The 22,411-nt window shown below is 42.6% G+C and overlaps 2 protein-coding genes across 3 annotated transcripts in view; one reads left to right on the forward strand and one right to left on the reverse strand.

Annotated features, from left to right (window-relative positions):
• Window positions 1-7,641, forward strand: part of rnf13 (ring finger protein 13) — a 40,161-nt gene extending 32,520 nt beyond the window's left edge. Inside the window, exons 9-10 of the mRNA XM_034583440.1 lie at window positions 5,547-5,627; window positions 6,162-7,641. Of these exons, the coding sequence (XP_034439331.1) occupies window positions 5,547-5,627; window positions 6,162-6,532 (452 nt within the window). The 3' untranslated portion in view covers window positions 6,533-7,641. The remainder of the gene's footprint in view (window positions 1-5,546; window positions 5,628-6,161) is intronic.
• Window positions 7,642-9,085: 1,444 nt separating this feature from the next.
• On the reverse strand, window positions 9,086-17,713 carry pfn2 (profilin 2). 2 transcript variants are annotated; one of them, XM_034583441.1, is made up of 3 exons: window positions 17,351-17,713; window positions 13,623-13,815; window positions 9,086-10,958 (listed from the first exon to the last, which is right to left on the reverse strand). In XM_034583441.1, the coding sequence occupies exons 1-3, from the start codon at window positions 17,477-17,479 to the stop codon at window positions 10,861-10,863; spliced, it is 420 nt and encodes a 139-aa protein (XP_034439332.1). In that variant the 5' UTR covers window positions 17,480-17,713; the 3' UTR covers window positions 9,086-10,860. The 2 variants fall into 2 exon arrangements, with proteins under 2 accessions (XP_034439332.1, XP_034439333.1); XM_034583442.1 differs by having other exon boundaries at window positions 9,086-11,355; window positions 17,351-17,705.
• Between the last annotated feature and the right edge of the window lie 4,698 nt (window positions 17,714-22,411).

Here is a 22,411-nt window from a genome sequence, read left to right on the forward strand (position 1 = left end):
CCACTACTGCCTGTAGAAGGATTGATGGCTCCTGAGAGTTATTTTCTTCATGGATCTTCTTCCTATATTCATAATACTATCAGCATGTCCCTGATACTATTTATTGTTGTGAGTTTCACAACTTTTGTGACATGTATCCTAAACAACAGTACATGCGATGCTATGCATCTTTATATACCAAAAATAAAGTGTTAAAAATTTTAAAAACACACATGGATTCTTCAGTTGATGGATGATATCAGACAGAAACAGGAGATTCTGGTGGCTTGAAGGTTATCCAAGGTTAGGTGAATGTGCACCAATATCTGTAAGGAATCTGCAGATTTTCCACAAGACGCTGTGGAAATTCGGATCAATTGCCTCAAGTGATGTGATCTGAGTTCACGTCAGGTCTGAAGACTACAAGTTTGATAATACAAAAAATCTGGAGGTGTGGAAAGTAGTGACCTTAACTGACCTCTGCTCCTCATCGCTGCTCGAGGCTCGACGCTACATTAGCGGCTAACACACCAGAACTTCAGACTGAACTGTCTGTGGTCCAGTTGCACTGTGAGCGATGCAGGTGTCTGTGTTTGACAAGTAAGAAGAAAAAAGATGACGTCTCTGATTCTGCTGCACTGATTTTGATCCTGCAGAGTCACACAACGTTACATGAGAGTAATGTTAAATCTGTGGAGACGTCTTTTAGGAAAACCTTTAAAAATCTGCTCCTGTTTGAGGACACACCAGTGAATTGGTGTGGCCATGCAGCAACAAAAACGATGCCAGGCTCACTATACATCTGACAAGCTCGAATCACAAAGCTCATCAGACCGGTCTTTGTTTACGGCGTGCTGACTGTGGGTTTTTTTCCCCTATAAGCCTCATGTTGTGACACATCAGAAAATGTTTCTTGCTGTTGGACAATTCGGTGCCACATACGTCCCTGAGTCACTCAAGTCTCTGCTGCTCCAGTTCCCATCCCGACATGTTTTTGGGCAGCTTGCCTGAATTTGGGGTTCATCAATTCAAAAGTGTGCGTGTGCAGCACATAGTGGGAAGGGTGCCTAATGGTGCCCTTGGCCTCAGCTACAGCGGATAATGCTGAGCTCTGACTTTGGGGGCTTTGAACAGATGCAGCTATAGTGAAAGGGGAACACTGTGATGTTGTGTCACTTTTTTAAAGGTGCAATCCATAGTCTGATCAGATCATAGAGTATCTGCTGTGGCATTTTTGTGAGTTTATCTTTTTCAGAGTATTTGTGGCTTTGATTCCGTCAATTGCATGTTAAAGTCATTATGAAACTGTCGGAATGATGCAACGATAGCCACTAGATCCTCTCTCCAAGAAGTGTTGCTGAGAAACCTCCCGGCTTCAGCTTTGGAGCAGAGACTGGAAAAATCAGTGGACTGTTTCTGTCGCCTCTGCAAACACTTCAGTTTTTTTCTGTTTCCACACCATTTTCACGTCTGTCTTGCTGCTGCTGTCGTGCACGTTTTTAATTTCTACCTTTCATTTCCCAGTTGTTGGTAGTATTTTCTTTCTATTGCATTTAGCCACCGTTCTGGTCCAGATCTGCACCAGAGGTGGTAGCGTTCAGCTCTGCATAACGTCAGACTTGCATGTATGGAAATCAGAGTCCACAGGGTGAAATGAATAGTAGGCAAAACAAAGAGTGTCTGTATGTATAGAGCACAATGCCTTAATGAAAACCATGGTACCCATGTAATTGGTATACAAAACCAGTCTGAGGCGCAGCATGCAACATAAGGTCTGTGTCAATGTACAGGATTATGTAATAGCAGCTGCCGCGGCTGTCAGCACGCAGCGCCGCGCTGCCATTAACTTGACTTACGCTCTGGTTCTGTTGCAGAGCCTTGCGTCATCCCCGTTTCGGCCGTGAGCCTGATGTTTGAGAGTAAGTCTCTGTCCTCCGGGGGGCGAGTCTCACTAGCAACCAGCGTCCAGCAGACATTAGGAAATCAAAACACACACGCAGAGTGAATTTTAAACTGGCGGAAGAGACCAGAGGGATTGTTTTCAACACTACGTTTAGATGGAGAGAGGCTGGACTCTCCCTGTGACTCCTGACCTCCAGTCTGATCCCTCCCTGTGTATAATGAGTCACTCCGCCCCTCCCTTCAGCCTTCTGCTTCCAAATCATAGGCAGGGAACGCACACACGTACACACACGTACACACACGTACACACACGTACACACACACACGTACACACACACACGTACACACGTACACACGTACACACACACACACACACACACACACACACACACACACACACACACACACACACACACACACACACACACACACACACACACACACACACACACAGTGAACAGAGCAGCTGCAGTGTCTCAGTGTCGGTGTGTGAGGCATGTTGATGTCAGTACAGAGGAGCTTTCTCTTGTCTCTCGGTCTCGGTGCCAGTTGCCCTCGTCTGATTGGCTCGAGCTGTGACTCACTGTGCAGCAGCAATTTTTTTTCTCTCTTTCGCTCCGTTTTTCGGTCACCCTTTTCATTCGCTCGCCCCGCTTCACACAGCCACTGCTCATGTGAAGTTCAGTGGGACAGTGTGGTTCCTCTGAGAGCCAGGAGCGCTGGCAGACCGGCTGATTAATGAAAACTGAAGAGAGGGAGAAGAGCTGCACGGGCTCGCACGTCCTTTTTAAGATGTGCTACTGGCCCCAAGACGTAACTGTAAGACATTCCCAGACCTGTATGAATATACACACTGCCAAAACATTGAAAAATATACTTTACCAGCCCCCTCCAGAGCTGAGACACACAGAGCACACAGGATCAAGGCTCGAGACGAGACAGGGAGCCGTCTACATTATAGGAACATAGCAGACGCACACGCACATTCTTCTTCACATGTTCTTTACCGGTGAGACTCATAAAACTGAATCTCAGCTGGTCGCAGTAATAACATCACTGAGCTGATATCAGGTCAGCGCTTCTAGAAAAGGCCAGTGAGTAATGTCCACAGCAGATCTTTGATCAGCAGGAGTCGGTTCATTTGTTCCGTGATGAGGGATGACCAGACCAGACTGTGAATTATGCTCCGCTGCAGAACACTGCGTTACAGCTTTCTCACCAGACACTGCTTGTTTTAGAAAATGACACAGTTTCCATATCATAAGGCTGATTACAATAAAAGATCCACTGAAGGTGATCAGACACTATCAGACTCGTAGGTCACCAGGTTCAGTGGCAGCAGACACATTTATGTGGGTGATGTTGTTGCAGAGGACGACTAGCATTGTTTCACAGTACAAACAAAACAATATGAACTATCCTCAAATATGTGACACTAAAATAAACTATGTACAGATTACTTGAATACAACATGTTTAAAATAGTTGTAAACACACAAACAGAGTTCCGACATTTTATTGAAACCACTTTATTTGAAGGCAAAACTACAGAAAATATCTGTTGTTGTCGCTCTTTTGATTCCAGCTCGTCAAAGCCCCTCAAATCAGTCTGATGAACAGTTACACTTTACGAGAGTTACAGCTTTCATGTGACTTTTCACCCTTGTTTTCTCCTTCAGTAAGTTAGTAACTTTTGCTTCTTTGCCTCGCTGAATGTCATGAGAACCAACACTCCTTTATCGAGTCGATGCCAAAATTCTGAACGTAAATTAGTTTTCTGCACTGAAGTACCGTAGATGCCATAGGTGGTGGAGATGCAGTTCTTCTGGGACTGACCAGGACAGCATAACTCTACAAGCATGATAAGAGAAGAAGGCATAGTAAACAATTACAACATGTGGGATGGTGGGAAAGAGTGTGGGCGCAGCGACAGGTCTGGTGTATGGAGGTATTTTACATTTGACCATGAGGATCATCGCGTGCGTGTGTTGCCTTGTTTTCTAGTTTTTGCTGTGTTGTTGAATTTAGTATCAAGAATCTTTCCATTTCAGTGATATTGTTACCAACACCTTAATTTGGGGCGTTGTGACATCCCTTCTGATGGACGTTGTTTTGTCACAACGTCAATGATATCAGGAGGAATCGTGTTGTCCTGTCATTTATATTTAAATACTAGATACACACTCCTTCCTGTGCATTATCTCTTCAGAGCAGAGTCCAGGATACCACTGGACATTCTTGTCTCTGCTTCTCTCAGAATAGCTCAGTAACAGTTAGTGCCACAGTTCAGCGTTTCCTGAGAATAAACTGGATCTGTGCCTGCGTAAACGTTTCCCTCTCCCTCACCCCAACTGTCCAACAGTTAGAGAGGGAGGAAAAGATGGGCTCCGCTCTGGAATAATGTCAGAAGAAAAGGAAGAAGAGTGTTGAGCAGAATAAGAGACGTGAATTATCATTTTGTTGAAGTTGGGAGCGAGGTGGGGACAGAACTGTAAGTGTGAAGAGGAACAATGAGCAATGAGTTGAACATGTTACCTTGAGTTGAAGTTGCTGACGCTCAGAGAGGAAAGGAAGAGGAGGAGGGGCGGGGGAGGCTGTGGTCGATGTGACTCCTCATCCTTATACGGTCACATGCAGCCCTGGCACGGACACAGTCGGGGGAAAACATGCTCATTTAGAGCTTACATAAACACACCGGCTCCACTCCCCTCTCCCCCCTCTCCCCTCCTCTCGGCCCGGGGAAGAGGAAGGGAAGGAAGAGAGGAGGAACGCTGTGGAATTTGAGAGCAAGTGCGTTGATACATTCCTGGGCTTTTCGTCCGCAGAGACTCTGCACTTTCTGTAACGTTAGGAAATGCAGCGCTGGCACTTTGGTTTTTCGGGATTTTACCTGCGGGCGGGGGTTTGGATGGGCGGGTTAGGTTTGGAAAAGTCACAAAGAGTTTAAGGAAGTCCAACTTGTGAGGCAACCGAGGCGTCATGGATTCAACTGACGTCAGCGACCTTCTGAAAAAAGTACTAAAAACCACCTCCACACACTCACAACCCAAGTTCCAAACTTTGTACACATTGGATCCGGTTAGTTTTGGTTTTTCATTTCATATTTTGTATGGCATACGTTCACTCTGTCGCCATCACCTAGGTGGGCTGCGTCTGCCTATACTTGACGTTGATTGGCTTGTAGACGGCCATGTGTCTGATGTTGACGTGTTGTCCGTTCGGTAGCTTGAAGTCTTTCTGTTCGAATGGAGAAAATTACTGCAACTGGTCAGTAAAAGTGTTTTCACACCGGAAACTGACCAAACCGTGGCTCAGTTTGATCCAGTCCGAGATCACCTCTTTTGGTCGGACTAACTTCTGGTCTGTTGGTGCGAGGCACCTTTCACACCTGTTGTTTGGTTCGGACCAAACTGAAAAGTCTTGAGATCTGGACCAAACAATGTACGTGTGCAAACGCCCTATGTCAATCGTGTGAGGTACAAAGTTATGACCTTTATCAGCCCACATTTGTTGCATTATTCCTCATAACTGCACGGCTCATAGTGGATTATTGCACCTATAACAAAGCTTAACTTTTACTTTAATTTAACAGCTGTGAAGAGTCTCTTGTCGTACCGTTACCTGACCTGAGTAAACTAATGCTCAGACGTCTTATCTTCCACCCAGGGGACAGCTATGACGTCTGTGCCATCTGTCTGGACGAATACGAAGAAGGAGACAAACTCCGAGTCCTGCCATGTTCTCATGGTGAGTCAAACATGACGAGAAAGTACCTTGTGCTCGAAACGTCACTACGGAAAAATGCTTTGATGCATATATACAGTCAGATTTACTAGTAGTTGATTGCGGTCACAGTCGAAGGTGTGTTGATGCCATAGACAATCCTGTGATGTTTCCTTATAACATAAACCTGTGAAGATCAAGTTTAATTCAAATGTTGGGATTCTATCAACAATTTATTTCCATTTACGGTTTATTTACAGATGATTTTTGATTGTTTGACCAACACAAATGTGAATAATGCCCCCAATGCACTGCTAAAGCCAATCTAATGGCCAGAAATTCCTTGTTTTTCCCCAAGCTAAACTCCAGTGTTATGTAATTTCACCATAAACTGACCATCAAAGTAGTTGTCAGTTAATTCAGTGGCAATTAAGTAGTTGACTGAGTTCTACTCTTGGGGGTTGAAAGCATTTTATTTATTAACTGAGGGTGTAACGTTAAAATAAAACATTTGACTGTTCTTCGTCGGGAACACTAACTTTTCCTTGTCATGCTCAGCCTACCACAGTAAGTGTGTGGACCCCTGGCTGACCAAAACCAAGAAGACGTGTCCGGTGTGTAAGCAGAAGGTCGTCCCCTCGCAGGGCGACTCCGACTCAGAGGAGGGGGAGAGCGGCCCCGATGAGAACGAGGAGGTGTCCGAGAGCACCCCACTGCTGCGCTCCCTGGCCTCCACCAGCGCCCACTCCTTCGGGACCATGTCGGGAGCGTCGCGCTCGGAGCAGGACCAGGAGTCCTCCGAGTACGAGGACGACGAGCTGGACAGCAGCGACAGCGATGAGGAAGTCACCCTGGAGACCGTGGTGGTGCAGATGCAGCAGCCCTGCGCCGAAGGCCTCGACCACGACCACGACTTGCCCCGAGCTTGACGGATTGTCGTTGGACCCAACTGGTCAATAACCCCCCCCCCCCCCCACCTCCCTGTACCTCGCCCCCACCTCCAACCTCACAGCATCAGAGACTTAAGTTGGGGGCACAAAACAGATTCATCTTCCGAGTTCTTCTGTCACTGCTTCAAATACATTGTAATGTAATAAATGAAATCTAAGTTTTATTTTTAACATGGTCATGGGTAATGTGCTGGTTTTCTCGTGTGACAGGACGTCAGTGAGTGTATCTAAAGGGCTGTTTGACAGATTTGACCGATGGCTCTCATGTACAGTAGACTGTTATACTGTACACTGCTTAGTCATGAAAGATTTCTAGAGATTTAGTCACAAGAGGAGAAGTCCTGATCATCCTTGACACAAAGCTCAGTAAAAGTACTGTGTATATATAAAGTATATATCACAATAAGTTTTATGTTTACCTTTGATTATCTCCTCTCGTATGTTTCAGACGACTGGAAGGTTCATTATTGTACATACATGTTCTGCTAACTTGACAAACACTCTGAGGCGCTTTGCAGCATCCATTTTTTGTCAAACTGAATTTATCACTCAGTAACTATAGAAACATTTAGAGCCACAGCAATATGGTTTTGCCATTTTAATTTGCCGCCTGACGTATGAAGGAGCCTCGCCACCGCTGTCTGTGTTTTGTGCCACAGTTTTACATGTTACAGCAACTGGAGCCAATGAAAAAACGCATTCAGCTCCACGTAACTTCACATCCTGTTACACTCGTTCAAAGTGTGAAAAGACACTTGAAGGACGACTGCGTCCTCTCCACTGCCTGTGGTGAACTTCTGGCTGCTCCAGACCAATCACTTCATCTAACACGAGCAGTTATTGGTCGATAGGCCTCGGAATAGTTGTTTAACTGATCTCCTTTTAATACTGTTTATAGTAAATACGCTTACATGTTTTTTTTGTCATTACATACTTTACATAACATGCTACACTTTGTTTTCATTGACGAATCCTGTTGCCTTTTTTCAGTTGATGTATTTTGTCTCGTCAGTGTTTATCTGCCCACGTTTGTCGGTTCTCAATATGAATTCACATCAATAAAATTAAAATGACACTTGACAAAGAAATTGTCTGTTTCATAGCGGTGACAAACTGTACATTAAATACTTCAACTGCAGTTTTAAAAACTAAAATGGAGGGTGCAGCTACTTTATATTTCTACTCCACTAAATTTTATTTTACTGCACTTATCTGCATTGTGTCAACCAGTGGTACCCAAAGAGTGAAGAATTAATTCAGATGTGTGCATCAGAACTTTGTTTCTTCCAATTAATCATGACAACTCCTAAGATTTATCCTGTGACCATTTGGAGGGGCCCAACCTCTCGGTTGAGAATAACTGACTTAAACTAGCCAATGGTACAGTAGAGTGGAAGTGTGATTTAAATACAGGACCTTTACTATTAATTAAGTACTTTTACTTAAGCAAAGTATCAGGATACTTCTAACAGTTATCCATGTGAAGTTTTATTATAGTCAAAGGCTTTTCCGAGCACTATATCTGTAAGACCTTCAAGTTAGTTCCATAACTCCCATCTGCTTGGGATCGTGATTTGAGCAGCAGCTTCTGAATGGATTTGAAAGTTTCTTGTCACCTGTGGATTTCAAGGCCAAGGATAAACTCTGAACCTCACAGTTGAGATGAACTCAAAATGCTCAGAAAACTGACTACCTTCGCTGGTGGAACACCTGTCAACATGAAGCCATATGAAACTGAGCACCTCACACCGGCAGCCTCAAAAAGGATAACACAGTTGAATCAACACAAACTGGAGTATTTAATGCAGGACTGTTGTAGTAGACTAGTTTCACTGAGGTGTGACTGATAAACGAGTGAAAGCCCTGAAGTAGCTTTTAAAATGAACCTGGAACTGTGTCAATGACTACACTATGAACTAAAACTCTCTACAGTCTACATCACTGACTTGCTGATTATCTGAACACAGAACTGTGAGAACAGTACTTCCTTCATTTGTGGCCTGTGTCATGAAAACCTGCAGAATTCAGGTGGTTCCTTGTTTTACTCAGCAAAGTCAGGGCAGGTCTTTGTTCAGGATTTCTGCCAGTTTCAAAAAGTTACATTTGAGACTTTAAGACCAGTTATGAATTAAACTTAAGTGAAGTACAATAGATATGAAGGAATCTAGAATTATTTTCTTTTCACCATAATTAAGGTGAAGTAGTCGCATTGTCAAGTCAAACGGCACAAATGATTTCTGATAGGGAGTTTGAAGGCAAAAAAAACCCCTTTTAAATGCAATGGAGGTAGCGTTAAATGAATGTTAACTTAAGACCTACCTGATTGTATTTAAGACTAATATTTTAATGTGTGACTTTAAAGGATTTGTATCTGTGTTAAGGTAACAAGCTGCTAACTTTAGCTTTATATTTGACAGACCCATAAGAAAGTGCTATTGAACTTCTCATTTGACTCTGCAAGAAAGCTAATAAAACACGTTCCCCTGAGCTACTCCTTTAAAGAGACGGAACAAAACGCCAGTAAACACTTGATCTGGTTGGAATAAATTTATTTGATCTTTCTGTAAACAAGGTGATAAATCAATTTATGGCATTTCTTGGTTTGATGCATATGAAATCAAATGCATTAAAGAGACTGAATCCCAGATGTAAGAAAAGAAAAAAAGTGGTGAGGAAAAAAAGGAAATGAACATAAATCAGCAAACAGGGCTTGAAACAGGTTTTTTTTAATGAGTACATATATCCCACAAGGCCTAAACAGTGGAGCTGAAGCTAGACAAAAAAAAAGTAATGAAATGACTTTAGTGGACAGTGGGTAAAATCCATCTTACAACAGCAACAGATCTCTCTACATTATGGCACAGGATACACAGGATCTGCAGTTAAGTTTTCGACAAGACAACCATGAGCGTCTTTGTTCCAACCAATCCCATCTCCCATTGAGTGTCATGTCTACGTTTGAGCGGTTTTCTCAGTTGGACATTACAGTTAGCAGTACTGACCGAGGACAGACCGTGTGATACCCCAGAGCTCAGTTGACTATAGCGTAGAAGGCAATTTATTCCACAGTTTTGTAGTTGTCAACACAGCGTGGGTTTATACAAATGCAGTTTGTTTTCTGAACAATCGAGAAAGAAAAAAACATGAGAATTTACTTCAGATACTCCCACCCTTACCTCCCCTGTAGCGTCAGAGTTTAACCATTACAATGTAGTACTGTCTGCTTAGTGTTGCCTTCATCAGAAAAAAAAAAAAAAAAAAAAAATAGTTAGCGTTCATCCTTCACATGGTTTAGAGCAATTGTATAAACACCCGAGCTTCGACTACACTTGGTCCTATAAAAAGAAAAGAAAATTCAAACTGGACATACTCCAGGTGGTTATATGCTGGGTTATCTACTGTCCGAAAAATGGCAGCCTTTCAAAATAAAACAAATTAAAAAAAAATATATTACAGGAGCTGGCAAACAAAAACAGATTTAAGTGCCTGAGCTGTTGTTACTGTGGAATGTCCATGGGTTTTTGTGTAGTATGGGGGGGTTGTGATGTTGGGAGGAGAGGACAATCCCCCCCAAATAAACCCCTACATATTCAGGACAGAGCGGTGAATCTGAAGAGAGGGAGGCTAGAGAATAGTGGAGTGGTGAAGAAGAGTCTCCTGTGAGGTTTGTTGTGCCACCTGTTTAGATGGATAAACAGGGCATGGGGGGAGAAAGAGAATTTTTGGCTGGAGTGTGGAGGGGTGGGGGACGACGGTGGACCGAGATATGCACGCAGTCTCCCCTCCCGGACATGTGGTGGCGTGGGGTAAAAAGGAAGACATGACGAGCTTGGTTACCGCTCAAGTGCTCCAATGGCGTTGGCTGCTCAGGGAGGGAGTGTGAATGATCAGGTTCAGGGTGGGGTTAAGTTATGGGCACCGTGACAAAAGAGAGAAAAAGAAAAATAACTACTTCAATTTGACGCTTTCATTGTCAGAGTGTTTGGCCAGAATATTTTTTTTGCTGGTCTCGGTTAAGTACAGATTTGTCATGACAACCTGTTAGGAACATGCTCATCTATGGATCAACTTATATAGTGCTTTAAAGGGGGTAGAGGACACAGCACAAGTGTTGTTGGAGAAGGGAGGGGAGGTCAGGGGTAGAGGACAATGAAAAATAAAGAGGGATAACAAATGGGGGAGGAGAGAAGGCAGAAGAAAAAAAAAAGAAAGAAAAAACATGAGTAACTACCAACTAGGACTGGAAGTTGTGTGAAATGCAACAGGGTGGTTGGGGTGAGCTGCTAGGTGGCTGGGTACAGGCTGCTTTAGTATCCGGACTTCCTCAGGTACTCAGCCATCTGAAAAGCTTTCTTGTTGAGCTGCCCTCCATGGACACCTTCCTTCCCCATGACAAAAACCATTGCTGGAGTACACAAAAGGAAAAAAAACAAGAAATGAACAGACATGGAGATTGCAGGGCTAGAAAGGAAAATACGTTTATTTATTTATTGCCACCTCGCTAAATGTGGGGCTACACTGTGGAGGACAGAGTCCGCGCTGCGCTAGAAATGCTCCTGGGATTTTTTGGTCAGGGGGAGAAAATGGACTTGACAGTAATTTGTTTTTTGTCTGTTCTTTTAAAGTTTTGTATTTTTTTTGTTTGTCTTTTTGCTCGTTTTATTCTCCATCTCCCTCGACTATGCCACATAAGCTACGTCTAAACTAAAACCCTGAATCCCTCAAGTATTTTGCCATCGAGTATGCCTTCTTATTCAATCCGCCTCCATGGACCCCTTCTTTGCCCATTACCAAGACCAAGACTGAAAGAAAAAGAGACAGAAGGAACATTTAGAGGAGGTGTGGAGATCACACAAGTGAGAAGAGCACAGAGCCACAGGCAGCAGGCAGAGGAGGAGACAGCGACAACGGCACAACAAGCAGAGCAGAGGTATCAGTGCTGCTGGTGGTGAAGACATATCACATTACAGTGTTCCTGCTCAGGTTAGGGTCCTACGGGACTTTATGTTGATGCTGGCTTCTTATATCTTCTTACTTTTCTTCTCCCACCTTGAGCTGCATAACGTGCTCACCCTGGCCGAGTGTCGCCATGTAACTGCACTTCCATAACCAGTCATTTCAATTTAAAAAAGGACTCTGCAGTGTTACAAGGTTACACTTATCTGCATATGAGGTAAAATTTTGTTTTTTTAAATGCAAGTAGTAGAAACATTGCATTACAATTGGGAAAAATCAGAAAGTTGGTGCAGCAAGAGAATAAATAAAGGATGCAGGCAAACTATAAACTCCCGCTAGGAATAAGTAAGGTTTGATCATTTTCCTCAACTCTTACAAGATGGAGTCCATTTTCAACATAGACATGTCGCTAAATGTACAAACTTAGACCAAGATACGTTGTCTTAAAATCAGTTCTAGATGTGAATGTTTCTCAAAACTTGTCCCACTAAAATAGAAAACTCACTAATCAACTCATCATTTGCACAGAATCCCTGAAAAACGTATACCATAATATCCCATTCAGTCTACAAGACCTGCATTTGGTTAGAAACACATCCAATGCCAAATCAGATATACCTGATTGCTTGTCTAAAGTGACGTGGTGTAGAGCATCCCTGTGATGTAGTGTCTCAGTGCTTTACTGCACTTGAAGACCAGTCTATTGTTTCATATGACTGTAATCAATATGCACCATGCCAGCAGCAAAGAATAAGACAGTAAAGCTTCTACAGACGACTAACAACCATCACTGATGCAGCAGACGTGGATACAGCAGCATGCCTGTGGTACCTCTCCTCAATACATGTAAGATCCTCAAGTGTGTAAACACGCATTTTACCAGGAGAACAGTGGAAGCATGTGAGCAGGGGAATAGATTCATACTTTGTGGTTGGGTGGGGTGTTAAACAGGAAGGAGAAAGATGCATGCAGTTCATGAAGTGTTTAGGAAATCTTGGCCATAAGAGAAAGCACAGTTTATGTAGAATAGTCAGTTACAGCCTCACCTGTGGGCTCGTGTCTGGGTAAAGTGGGGAGGACGGGGCATTGGGGCCCATACAGGCAACATGAAAAATAGCACAACTCTCAGGCAAGTCCCCAGATGGGACATTACTCGTAATTCCTTATCATCACACAAACTGCTACGGGATTTTATTAGGACTAACGTAAAAGGGATATCACCCGAAAATCTCACATTTTATCGTTTTGACCGTTTTTAAACCAATCAATGGTTTTCAATGAATTTATGGATCATATCAGAATTTTCATATTACGGGTAATAAAAATGAATATCGATGTGTGTCACGGTCCGCTCTGCATATCACAAACCCTGGACCAGGTGTATTGCTGCTCTGAATGATAAGCATCCGGTTAATGAAGCTAATGCCAACTCATCAATTTGACCTGAAACAGCTTTGCTGTCGAAATTTATGCCTACAGGATCAAATGCAGGTTTAACTTTTAGCCCAAGTCTTGTTGCAATACATGGTAGTTTAAAAAAATGTCCAGAAACAAATCAGAAAGAGTTAAATTGAAATATCTGAACAAATAGCGTTAGAAAAGGTGGCGCCATATAAGTCCAGACCCAGTTCACTAATAAATAGTTACTGCAAGAGGGAAACTGCTATTTACAGGCCATATTTGTTTAATTACATAATGTCTCCCTACAAACATTTAGCAAAGAAAATGTAAACTGTTTACAACTGACATTGTTGGCATGAGGGAAACGCCAAACATTGATTTTGAGGGAAATTGCCCTTTTAACCTCAATCCAACTGATCACTTACAATAAACTTGACCTTCCACTTTAAAACCTGCTTAAATATTTCTACACCTAAACTGAGATGTACTTGTTCCCCCCCATCAATCTGTTGATATTTAAAGAGGTAATATGTCAGATATTTTCACAGCTGTACTTGTCATATATTGAGGAAAGGTGCATTGAAGATCTATACCACATGCATGGCCAACAAAAGGTATAAAAATATCTAGACTAATGGCACTATATCGAAGCAGGCTACGGTGTAGCACTACTAAAATGGATGCTGCAAACAGCGCTGCATGTGTCACTCACCTTTGCCGGCTTTGCCTACAGAAACGTTGTATGTTGGCTCTCCGCCTTGACTCTTTGTCCGGATGTCCATTGTCCAGTCGCTATCAAGGTGGAGGCTGTCTCTGATTACGGAGCATTTTTTAACACCTAAGGTCATCCCACTGGTGAAGAATGCCTCTCGGTCCTTTCCTATTAGCACGTCAATTTCTTCAGGCTAAAAAAAAAAAGAGGCAGTAGCAAGAAGTCAGGTACATGTACATGTTCTTCAAGCAGAAAACAAATTTGGTCGAGACTCTTGATTTTTTCCCTTTTGAGGCTTTGCAAATGTTTAAACTCTCTCAAACACAATTCTCATTCATCACTAAATGAGGGCACTACAGCCTTTTGAAATGATTAAGTGCTATTCAAAAACAAATCCTCTGCGTTTTGTCTCAGCTCTAAAAATGATCTTTGTCCCGCACATAAACATCAACTCTGAAGCGTTATCAAAAGTACTAGACACCTGCTTGAGTTTTTTTATCATACAGCTTAAGATTCTATAAACCATGCAGTAAAAAATAAATCTTATGACATGTATATCAGTATATTGTAGAAAACACTTGGATTTTCTTAGATGCCGGTGATCTGAATGAGAATATTCCAGAAAAAAAGTGATGCTTCAGTCCAACTCCAGTAACATTATTATTAGAAGGCCATCTTTGAACTGTAACCTCCTTCTACAAGTTGCATGCAACTCTGGTTGGGACTGGGTATGATTTAAAATGTGTTCCTCTGCCGGACCCATTTATGACACTGCACATATGTAAAACTTTTAAAATGTAGTCTTTATGTTCTTTTAGACTAGAACATTACATAGTACACAAATCCTTCAACTGAAAAACTATGGCAGTGTTTTGCATATTGAGGGGCAGCCCCCCATGAGGAGTCAAAGAGCCACTGGTGGGAGTGCCTGGGTGATCAGGGAGAAAAATATAGGCACAAACTTGAAAGTTGAATGAATATCAATGTTATTCTTCTGACCTCAATGCAAAGCAATCGTGGATCCTTTATTAATTGCTTCCACAGTAATTGTTAATTATTGATGAAAATGGTATGGCGTGAACTTGTTTTGTTTTTAAGGGGGGTACACCAGAATGTACCACTGAACTAAGGCCCTATTTTCTCTGGAGGTGCATGTGAGCACGCAAATGTCAGAGTAAGACATTCTGCAGTTTCTGCCAACTTTCTTCTAGTCTAAAGTCAGTAGAAACCAGGAGAATTCAATGTGTGAACCCAGCAGGGGATTAGCGATTGGGGCCGTGTGTGACGCTTCTAACGTGCGGCAGACACAAATTTTAAAAAAGAACGGGAAATTATCTCTGGGTGAAAAGGCGCTGACACACGTACAAGACAGTTAAAGTCTGTGGTGATAAGAGCCGACACCAGTGTCTGTGTGATCATGTGATCTCTGCAGCAGAGTTCATAAGTCACTTCGTGTCTCAGTCTGCTGCCCCGACTGCTCCACCTCTCACCTGAATAATGCAGAGGATTTGATGTTGCTGTGAACGTCTGTGCAGAAAACCTCCAGATTTTACCAGCAGGTCACCTCAGTAAACAGCTATAAAATGTAACAAAGTCTGAAACAGCTGTAGAGGATCTTAAGAGTCAAACGTACCGCTAAGACGTAAAAGCGGGTACAATGAAGGTCTAATAAGAAACAGGGCAGCATGGTGTGATTGAGGGCTAAGACTAGAATTTAATACTTTACAGAAGTGCTTCTAAAGTAAGAAAGTTGACTTTCAATTACAAAAATAGCCCAAAGTTCTCAAATGCATTAGTTTATTGCGTAAAAAAAATATAACTTTACCTTAATTGGCCAAAATATAAATAAATGAGTCTTAATGGGTTAAAAGGTGTAATTTGTAGATTTCCCCCACTCTTTATAATTTGGTGTGAATGGTTGTTGGTAATTTGTTTTGACATAGATTAGCCAGGACTTGCTGAGAGACATGTGCTGCCTCTATTATACGATGAAATCTCAGAGGCCCACTGCTGCCGACGACAAAAAACTCTGAAACTTTCTTTAAAGTCCGACTGCTGTCTATATTCCACTTTATGATCTCTGCAGTTTACCAGAAATGTGTATAAAATGTATTTGACCACAACTGAAAACACGTTTAACGAGACCGAGGTCTTTTCTTTCATTGAACCAATATGCAGAACAAAAGGCGTCGCCCGTCCACTCAAGAAGTGCACAATCATGGCACACACGAAACCAGACAAAAACTCACACACGCTCATGTGAACGTTAGCATGACGGCTAGCTCCGTGTCTGGGCCCGGACACACACACACACACACAGTTGTTCCTATCAGTGTCTGACCCCCTATATGAAACTTGCAATGAAATCACACACACACACACACCATGTGTTCAACTTCTCATCCAAAAGCAAATTAACATTTAAGTCACCGGTGTCGGACAAAACCCCGGCTGGCTAAACCTACTAGCATGCAGGTAGCTAGCTGCAAATAGAGCTTTTATACACATTGACCCCCCGAAAAAATACCACTCTAATGTCCATGTGCTGAGTCTTCAGGGGACATCGATACACATAAGCCCCGGGAGGACACTCCCAAGTACAGCGGATCACTCGCCTGTAGCACGGGTCAGGGACGAGAGAATTCTAAATACCTACACGATTATTACATCCACGTGATTTATACATTCACCCAACGTTTAAAATCCCTGACCAACAATTTATTTAACAGACAAAATGGAGGCTCGATGAATCGCCGTGGACGATTGTTTAAACCAAGCAGCTATTTACAGATATTGGCGCGCGTGCTGTCCTCGACTCGTGTTTGAAAGTGTTAGCCTTAGCAGACGTGAAGAAACCGAGTGTAAATGTCGGGACTGTGGCTGCACATGTCCGCCGAGGACCAGGCGGCTCGATTAGCCTCCATGAACAAAATGAATAAGAAACCGGGAGTATATCCGCCATCTTGGAAAATAAGGGGCGGTAGCGGCAGTGGGATTCACAGAAGCCGAATGGGAAGAAAAGAACCTGATACCGACCACGGGCTGGACAGCACGCCGGGGAAACGTGCGCGCTCCGCGAACTCTTCTGCGCTATTGGCGTTAGCTATTAACGATTCTCCAGCGAGGGTGACCGGCCTGATTTGAGCTAACAGTCAGCTGGAGAGCTAATCAATGTTAATACTAACCCACGGTGCTAGTAGAGGGCCTGGTCTGTGTAAATCAATGATAACTGAGAATAAGATGGTCTGGAAATAAATGACTATAATCAAGAGAAGTATTTTACTCTAGATGTGTTAAGACTGGGTTCTAGAAAGGGGCTTCGGGTTCTGGTCGGTAACAGGCGAACTCGGCCGGTTAACAGCAGCTAGCTTGCTAGCCATGCTAAGATAGCCCCTTTAGCTCGCGTTCGCGGTACCGGTACCACAGGCTCGGGTTCACTACAAGCACTCGCTCCTGTGGCTATTTCTAAATGGTGGAAACTAAGGAGATTCAAATGTGTTACAGTGAATGGAAAGAGGGAAAGATGTCAGGCCGGTGATAGATTAAAACGCAGTGGTGCAGACGTGCCCATGCATCCTGTGTGAAACCACCGGATACCATGTGTACCACACTCGCCTTGTCCCCATTCAACAAGGCCCGGCTATGCAGAGAAATGCACCGGCGTGCACGATGTACACCTCCCCCCCACCGTGTGACCCCAGACAACAGACAAACAAATGCATACTGACCGTAATGTTGGCAAATGTACCGCCGACAAACGATGCCCAGACGTATTTGGCGTCTGTGTACCCAACAATGGCCGCGTCCTGACAGCTGCCGTCAGCCATCAGGTTGTCCACGTAGCTTTGCCAGGACATGTTGGTGAAATTAGTTCTAGGATGAAGCGGGTGCGTCGGGTCACAAACGTCTCTCGAGCGACGAGGACACTGAGAGGAAGCGGAATTTATCGGTGGTCTAATGGGCCTCCAGCAAGTAAAACCCCCCCGGCTCCGTCACGTCCCGGCTTTCTTCTGGTCTCAGCAACGAAGAGGAGCCGCTGCGATCGGACAGGCGCTTGGGTGTAGTCCTCGCTAAATCCCTCCGCTCGGGTCGTCGTTCGCCGCGCTGCCATTGCATCATATAGTTCGCCGCGGAGGAATACACCACGCTCAATCACGATAGCAAACGGACTATTTTTTCTCTCCAGTGCATCAAAAATCAGCTTTTTTTTACCTAAAATCATCTATATTTTCTCATTAAAATGTGTATTGTATTACTATTAAACCGTTCAAAACAGATTAATACCAGTGAAACAGAATTGAGTTATTGTTTCAGAATATGATTTAATTATGAAAGCAACTGTTGCAAGATATTTCTTTATAAGGTTTGTGAAATAGTTTTGTACAGTTCTTAGTTGATCTCTGAAGTAAACCTAAGCTGCCTTCTCTTTTGTTAGATCTCACTGCAGTATTTTCACGTCACAATGCAGTTTTATCCAGTTCTTGATTTAAGATGCATGTGTTTGCTACAGGCCATTTTCATCAGCTGGCCCAATTCTTCCTTCATGGCCACAGTCAGCAGTGTTAGCCAAGTCATTACTATTTATGGTTGATTGGTCATATGACAGATTTGAAATAGTTGGTATCACATCATCTTGTACCGGGTTGGAAAAAGGGAGAAAAAAAGGTCAATAGGTCATGACAGGGCCTGCTGCTGTAACTTAGTGAAGACTTAATATGGCAGGAATAGAATTTATATCTATTAAAATATTAATTGAAAACCATCCTAGTTCGTGAAATTATTCAAGGCCGTCACCCTTATCACCATGTCTTCATCTTGTACGTTTACATTTTAAGCAGAGCTCATAACATGAATAAACAGCATGGATGGGGTGTCGTATATTAGCAGTTTTATTTACGCCCTGTACTTCAATTTTAGTTTAGGATACTACTTTATAATGTAAAGTTATATCAAGTGTCACTAAACTGATTAATACCTTTTTTCATGAATATATATTTGATATTACTTCAAGAGGAAAGCCATGTCCTCGTCCACCGGTGTCATAAAAACCCAGTTCTCAGCTATAGATGAAGAAGCATGCATCAGCACACAAATTATAACCTTTCCCTTCTAAGAACATCAATGTTTTTGTCTTCATATATTTGTTACTGTTTACAGTTGTTTTTAGAGTCTTTACAGCACAGGTGACAGGCAACTGCTTTAGTAAACCCAAATAAAACCAAAAACCTCAGAAATTTATATAAATTAACTGTACCGATGCAACAAAATAGTGGTAAAAACATTTATATAATAAAACCACTTTTCATTAAGGAATAATTATATAAATATGAATTCACACAAGGATGCTATCACCAACATTAACAAACTATGATGTATACTAAATAAAACCACATTGTTTCCATGGTTTTGGACGAAATAATTAAAGCTTATTGTGGAGCCCAAATAATAAATACTGCAAAAGAACCTGGCTGCGCTACTTCTGAAACAAGATCATATTCTTCAGTGATGATTAGGTTCAAATTGTAAGAGTGCAGCAGCTTGCTCCAGGGCACCTCAGTAGTGGTCCATATTTACATGTGTCTGTGGTGGGATCAAACCAGAGACTTTTATGGGACCATGTCATAGCACAAGGCCTCCGTGCACTGTATGTATGTTTGTTTTTGTTTGCTCCATGGAAACCATTAGTCAGGTGACCACATGACGTTTTATGATCTTATAACGCTTTGTCTGTCTCCACCTTAAGTTTATACTGAAAACTAAGCTGTTATTTAAAACAATTTATTTCATATGCAAGCTGCAGCTTTTTTTGAAAAAGATGCAGCGTTCTTTCTTATGTTGGTAATTTATGATTTGGATGAATATTCAGGGGCATTTGCTTTCTGCTTCATAGTTCACAGGCTCGTTTTCCACTGTACACACCCTGGTTCACATTATATTCAGTCTCACACGTTCACACTTTTCAGGTGAACAAGAACGAATACAGTTGAAACACTTTGCTCAAAGGCATATCAGCTGCAGTTAATAAGAAGTGAGTGAGGAGCATTAATCAGGGACTCAGGGAGCTTTAGCTGTTCACCTGCATGTTCACTGCATGTCATCCTTTAACCATTTCTATCTCTCTCTCCCCTTTTCGCTGCCATGATAGAAGGAAAATGACCCCAACAACTTTTAACAAGTTATTATAAGTGTGAAACATAACAATTGCAATAAAATTGTCTGAGCTTTAGAGTCAGGTCATATTGCCAGTTCCTGCAGGGGTTAGGTTTTTGACACACAACTTCCTTCGCCCTGCATCATGTGACCTGTTTGTCTTAATTCAGAGGCTTCTAGTGAATTCTTTCCCTCTCCCTCTCCCTCTCTCTCCCTTGGAAAAGTTATTCATTGACCAAGCTGCAGGAAGTGAACAGTAACACTTGTCCATCAGCTGACCACACCCATTCTCTATTCTCCCATTGGATGCCGTCAGTTTCCATGGCCACCTCTGTTTTGCACTTCGGCTCTGTCAAAATAGCACTGCTCTCACACACACAGAGCCGAACCACACCGCCTGCTCATGAGTCATGGAGATACAGAGAAGAACCAAAGCTAAAACTAAAACTGACCTGTTTAGATTTAATGAACTGGAAACATACCAACCCTAAAGTTTTCTGTGCTAAAGAGAAAGAGGTCAGGAAAGGGAACACTCTGACTTTACCACCTCACAGTGTTGCCTCAGGGATTTACAACTTGAGGTGCATGTTGCCCTGCAGCACATTGGCCTTTTTTCATCTTTAGTGCCTCCACATGCAAACATCTCTAATGAAGCAACAGAGAAAGGAGTTTAAGGTTTTACCGGCAGCAAAATCAATGCTTTTGCACCGGTGCTGCTGACAGACAGTGTTGTTAATCCTTAAGGCCTGTCCCCATAAAACCAGACTTGCATAGTTGTAAACACATGTCACAGCTGCATATGCAGGATGGCGAAGAGTTCAACAAAGAAATACTTTGCACATTTCAGGCGGTGACAAATAATTGGAGGAATTTATTAGGCTGAAAAGTTTATTAATTCCAACTGAAAACACCTAAATGTAATTAAAAATAGGTCAAAAATATAAAGTTTCACTCTGAAAATCAATGCGAGTGTACGGAATAACAGTAGCTTCAAACAAATGTCACTCAAATAGGGGTTGAATATGTTTCTTTTCAGTGGAATAATTCACATTCAGTGATCCGCTAAGTGTTTCCTATACAGCAGGATTATGTATGTGAGGTTGACTCAATATAATCCACATCATTATGTGTGATGTAATGAAGAAACAAGTCACCTACCTCAAAGGTGTGGTTCATTCATGTGTTTAAATAGTTTCTGGACAACAACTGAGACTGTGAGGTGATATCAGGTACACTGGACTTTCATGGGATCTGTTATGGATTTGATCGTTTTATGATATTTTTTTAAAAGCAAAAACTGAAAATCACAAAAATTATCCTTAAAATTCCTCTTAAATGTTCTACTTTTTTGACATTTCTCTGTGTTCCTCCTTCTCCAAGGCCAGTGTCTAATCCAAATACTAATAAACAATGAGTAGAAAGAGTAGAAAAAAGCTTATATTTTGCGTTGGTCAATATTAAAAGCAGACAAAAGCAAAGAGGTCAAAGGTCAGAGCCACAGCTGCCTGACAGGGATTGAAGTTCCTGTGGTTATTAGCCTGTGGACCTCATTTGAACCATGACTCTGCAGGACACTCTGCTTTGTCTTTCACAGCCTGAACAAAATTCAGGCAATTTTTTCACCCCAATTGAGCAAAATTATTAATTCATGACCCTGGTTCACTCTCTATCTTGCGTATCAGTGGAGGTTGAAGTGGACCTATTTTTAACTGTAGCAGGTATAGGTCGATATGGTGCATATTTGATAAGATGTATCTCTAAATAAACATACTTCCTTGGGGTATATATGAACGAGGGTTTGCTTGCAGGATTTCAGCATATATTTTTAATTTCATAAATTTTTAACTCTTTTGAGTATTCTGAGCTCACTGTAACTGAAAAGGATCAGTGATGTTGTTGTAAATCGAAGTCAGAGCTAATACAGAGGAACTCTGGGTACAGGCACAAGTGTTACTGGTGGTTTCACAGAACAAATCTCAAAAAATGACCGTGATTCAAAGGAAACCCAGCTTTCCTTTGTCATTCCCGCCACGTGTAGCTTGGGCACAATGCATTAAATATTGAGCAGCAGCAGGTATGGAAGATGGAAGACGGAGCACTGGCGCTGCTCTGTTCCTGGAAAATGTCTCCTCTCTGCTCTCCAGGTCCCAGGCCCCGTCACACACACACAAAGGAAATCAATAGTCGTCAAGTCTGGAGGGGGGGGGGATGAACATGTCCTGACCATTTGAGAGATACAGTGGAAAGAACAAGCTTTGACCGATGAGTTGTCAGAAACAGTTGCATTGGTTTTTTACAGGACACATGTGATAAGTGACCCTTCAGGAATGTTTATGAAGGATATTTGCTCAACAAGGTCAGAGCTGAGCCTGAACACCAGCATCATCTTTGGATAACATATCTCTTGTCCATGGCAACTTGGGATAAAACATGTGACAATCAGCTTGCACGGCTGCAGTGACCTTTGACCCCTGAATAGGGTCAGCGTGGGAGATCAAAAGTCATCCATCTGCGCGACCAGTAGAGTCGGTCTGCATGTGTTAGACACAGCGGGAGGCACAATGAGGCAGTCTTTTCAGAAGCCCCTGACCCCCCTGCTACGCAATCCACACCACCATTGATCACGACTGCAACGTGTG

This window comes from Hippoglossus hippoglossus, chromosome 4, assembly GCF_009819705.1.
Source record: "Hippoglossus hippoglossus isolate fHipHip1 chromosome 4, fHipHip1.pri, whole genome shotgun sequence".
NCBI lineage: Eukaryota > Metazoa > Chordata > Actinopteri > Pleuronectiformes > Pleuronectidae > Hippoglossus > Hippoglossus hippoglossus.

Excerpts from the sequence above, each read along its gene's own strand:
- pfn2 (XM_034583441.1), bottom strand. The coding sequence starts at position 17,479 with ATGTCCTGGCAAAGCTACGTGGACAACCTGATGGCTGACGGCAGCTGT. Across the intron at positions 13,816-17,350 it reads GTACATTTGCCAACATTACG|CCTGAAGAAATTGACGTGCT; the intron begins GTCAGTATGCAT and ends TTTTTTTTTTAG. Across the intron at positions 10,959-13,622 it reads TGTAGGCAAAGCCGGCAAAG|CAATGGTTTTTGTCATGGGG; the intron begins GTGAGTGACACA and ends TGTGTACTCCAG.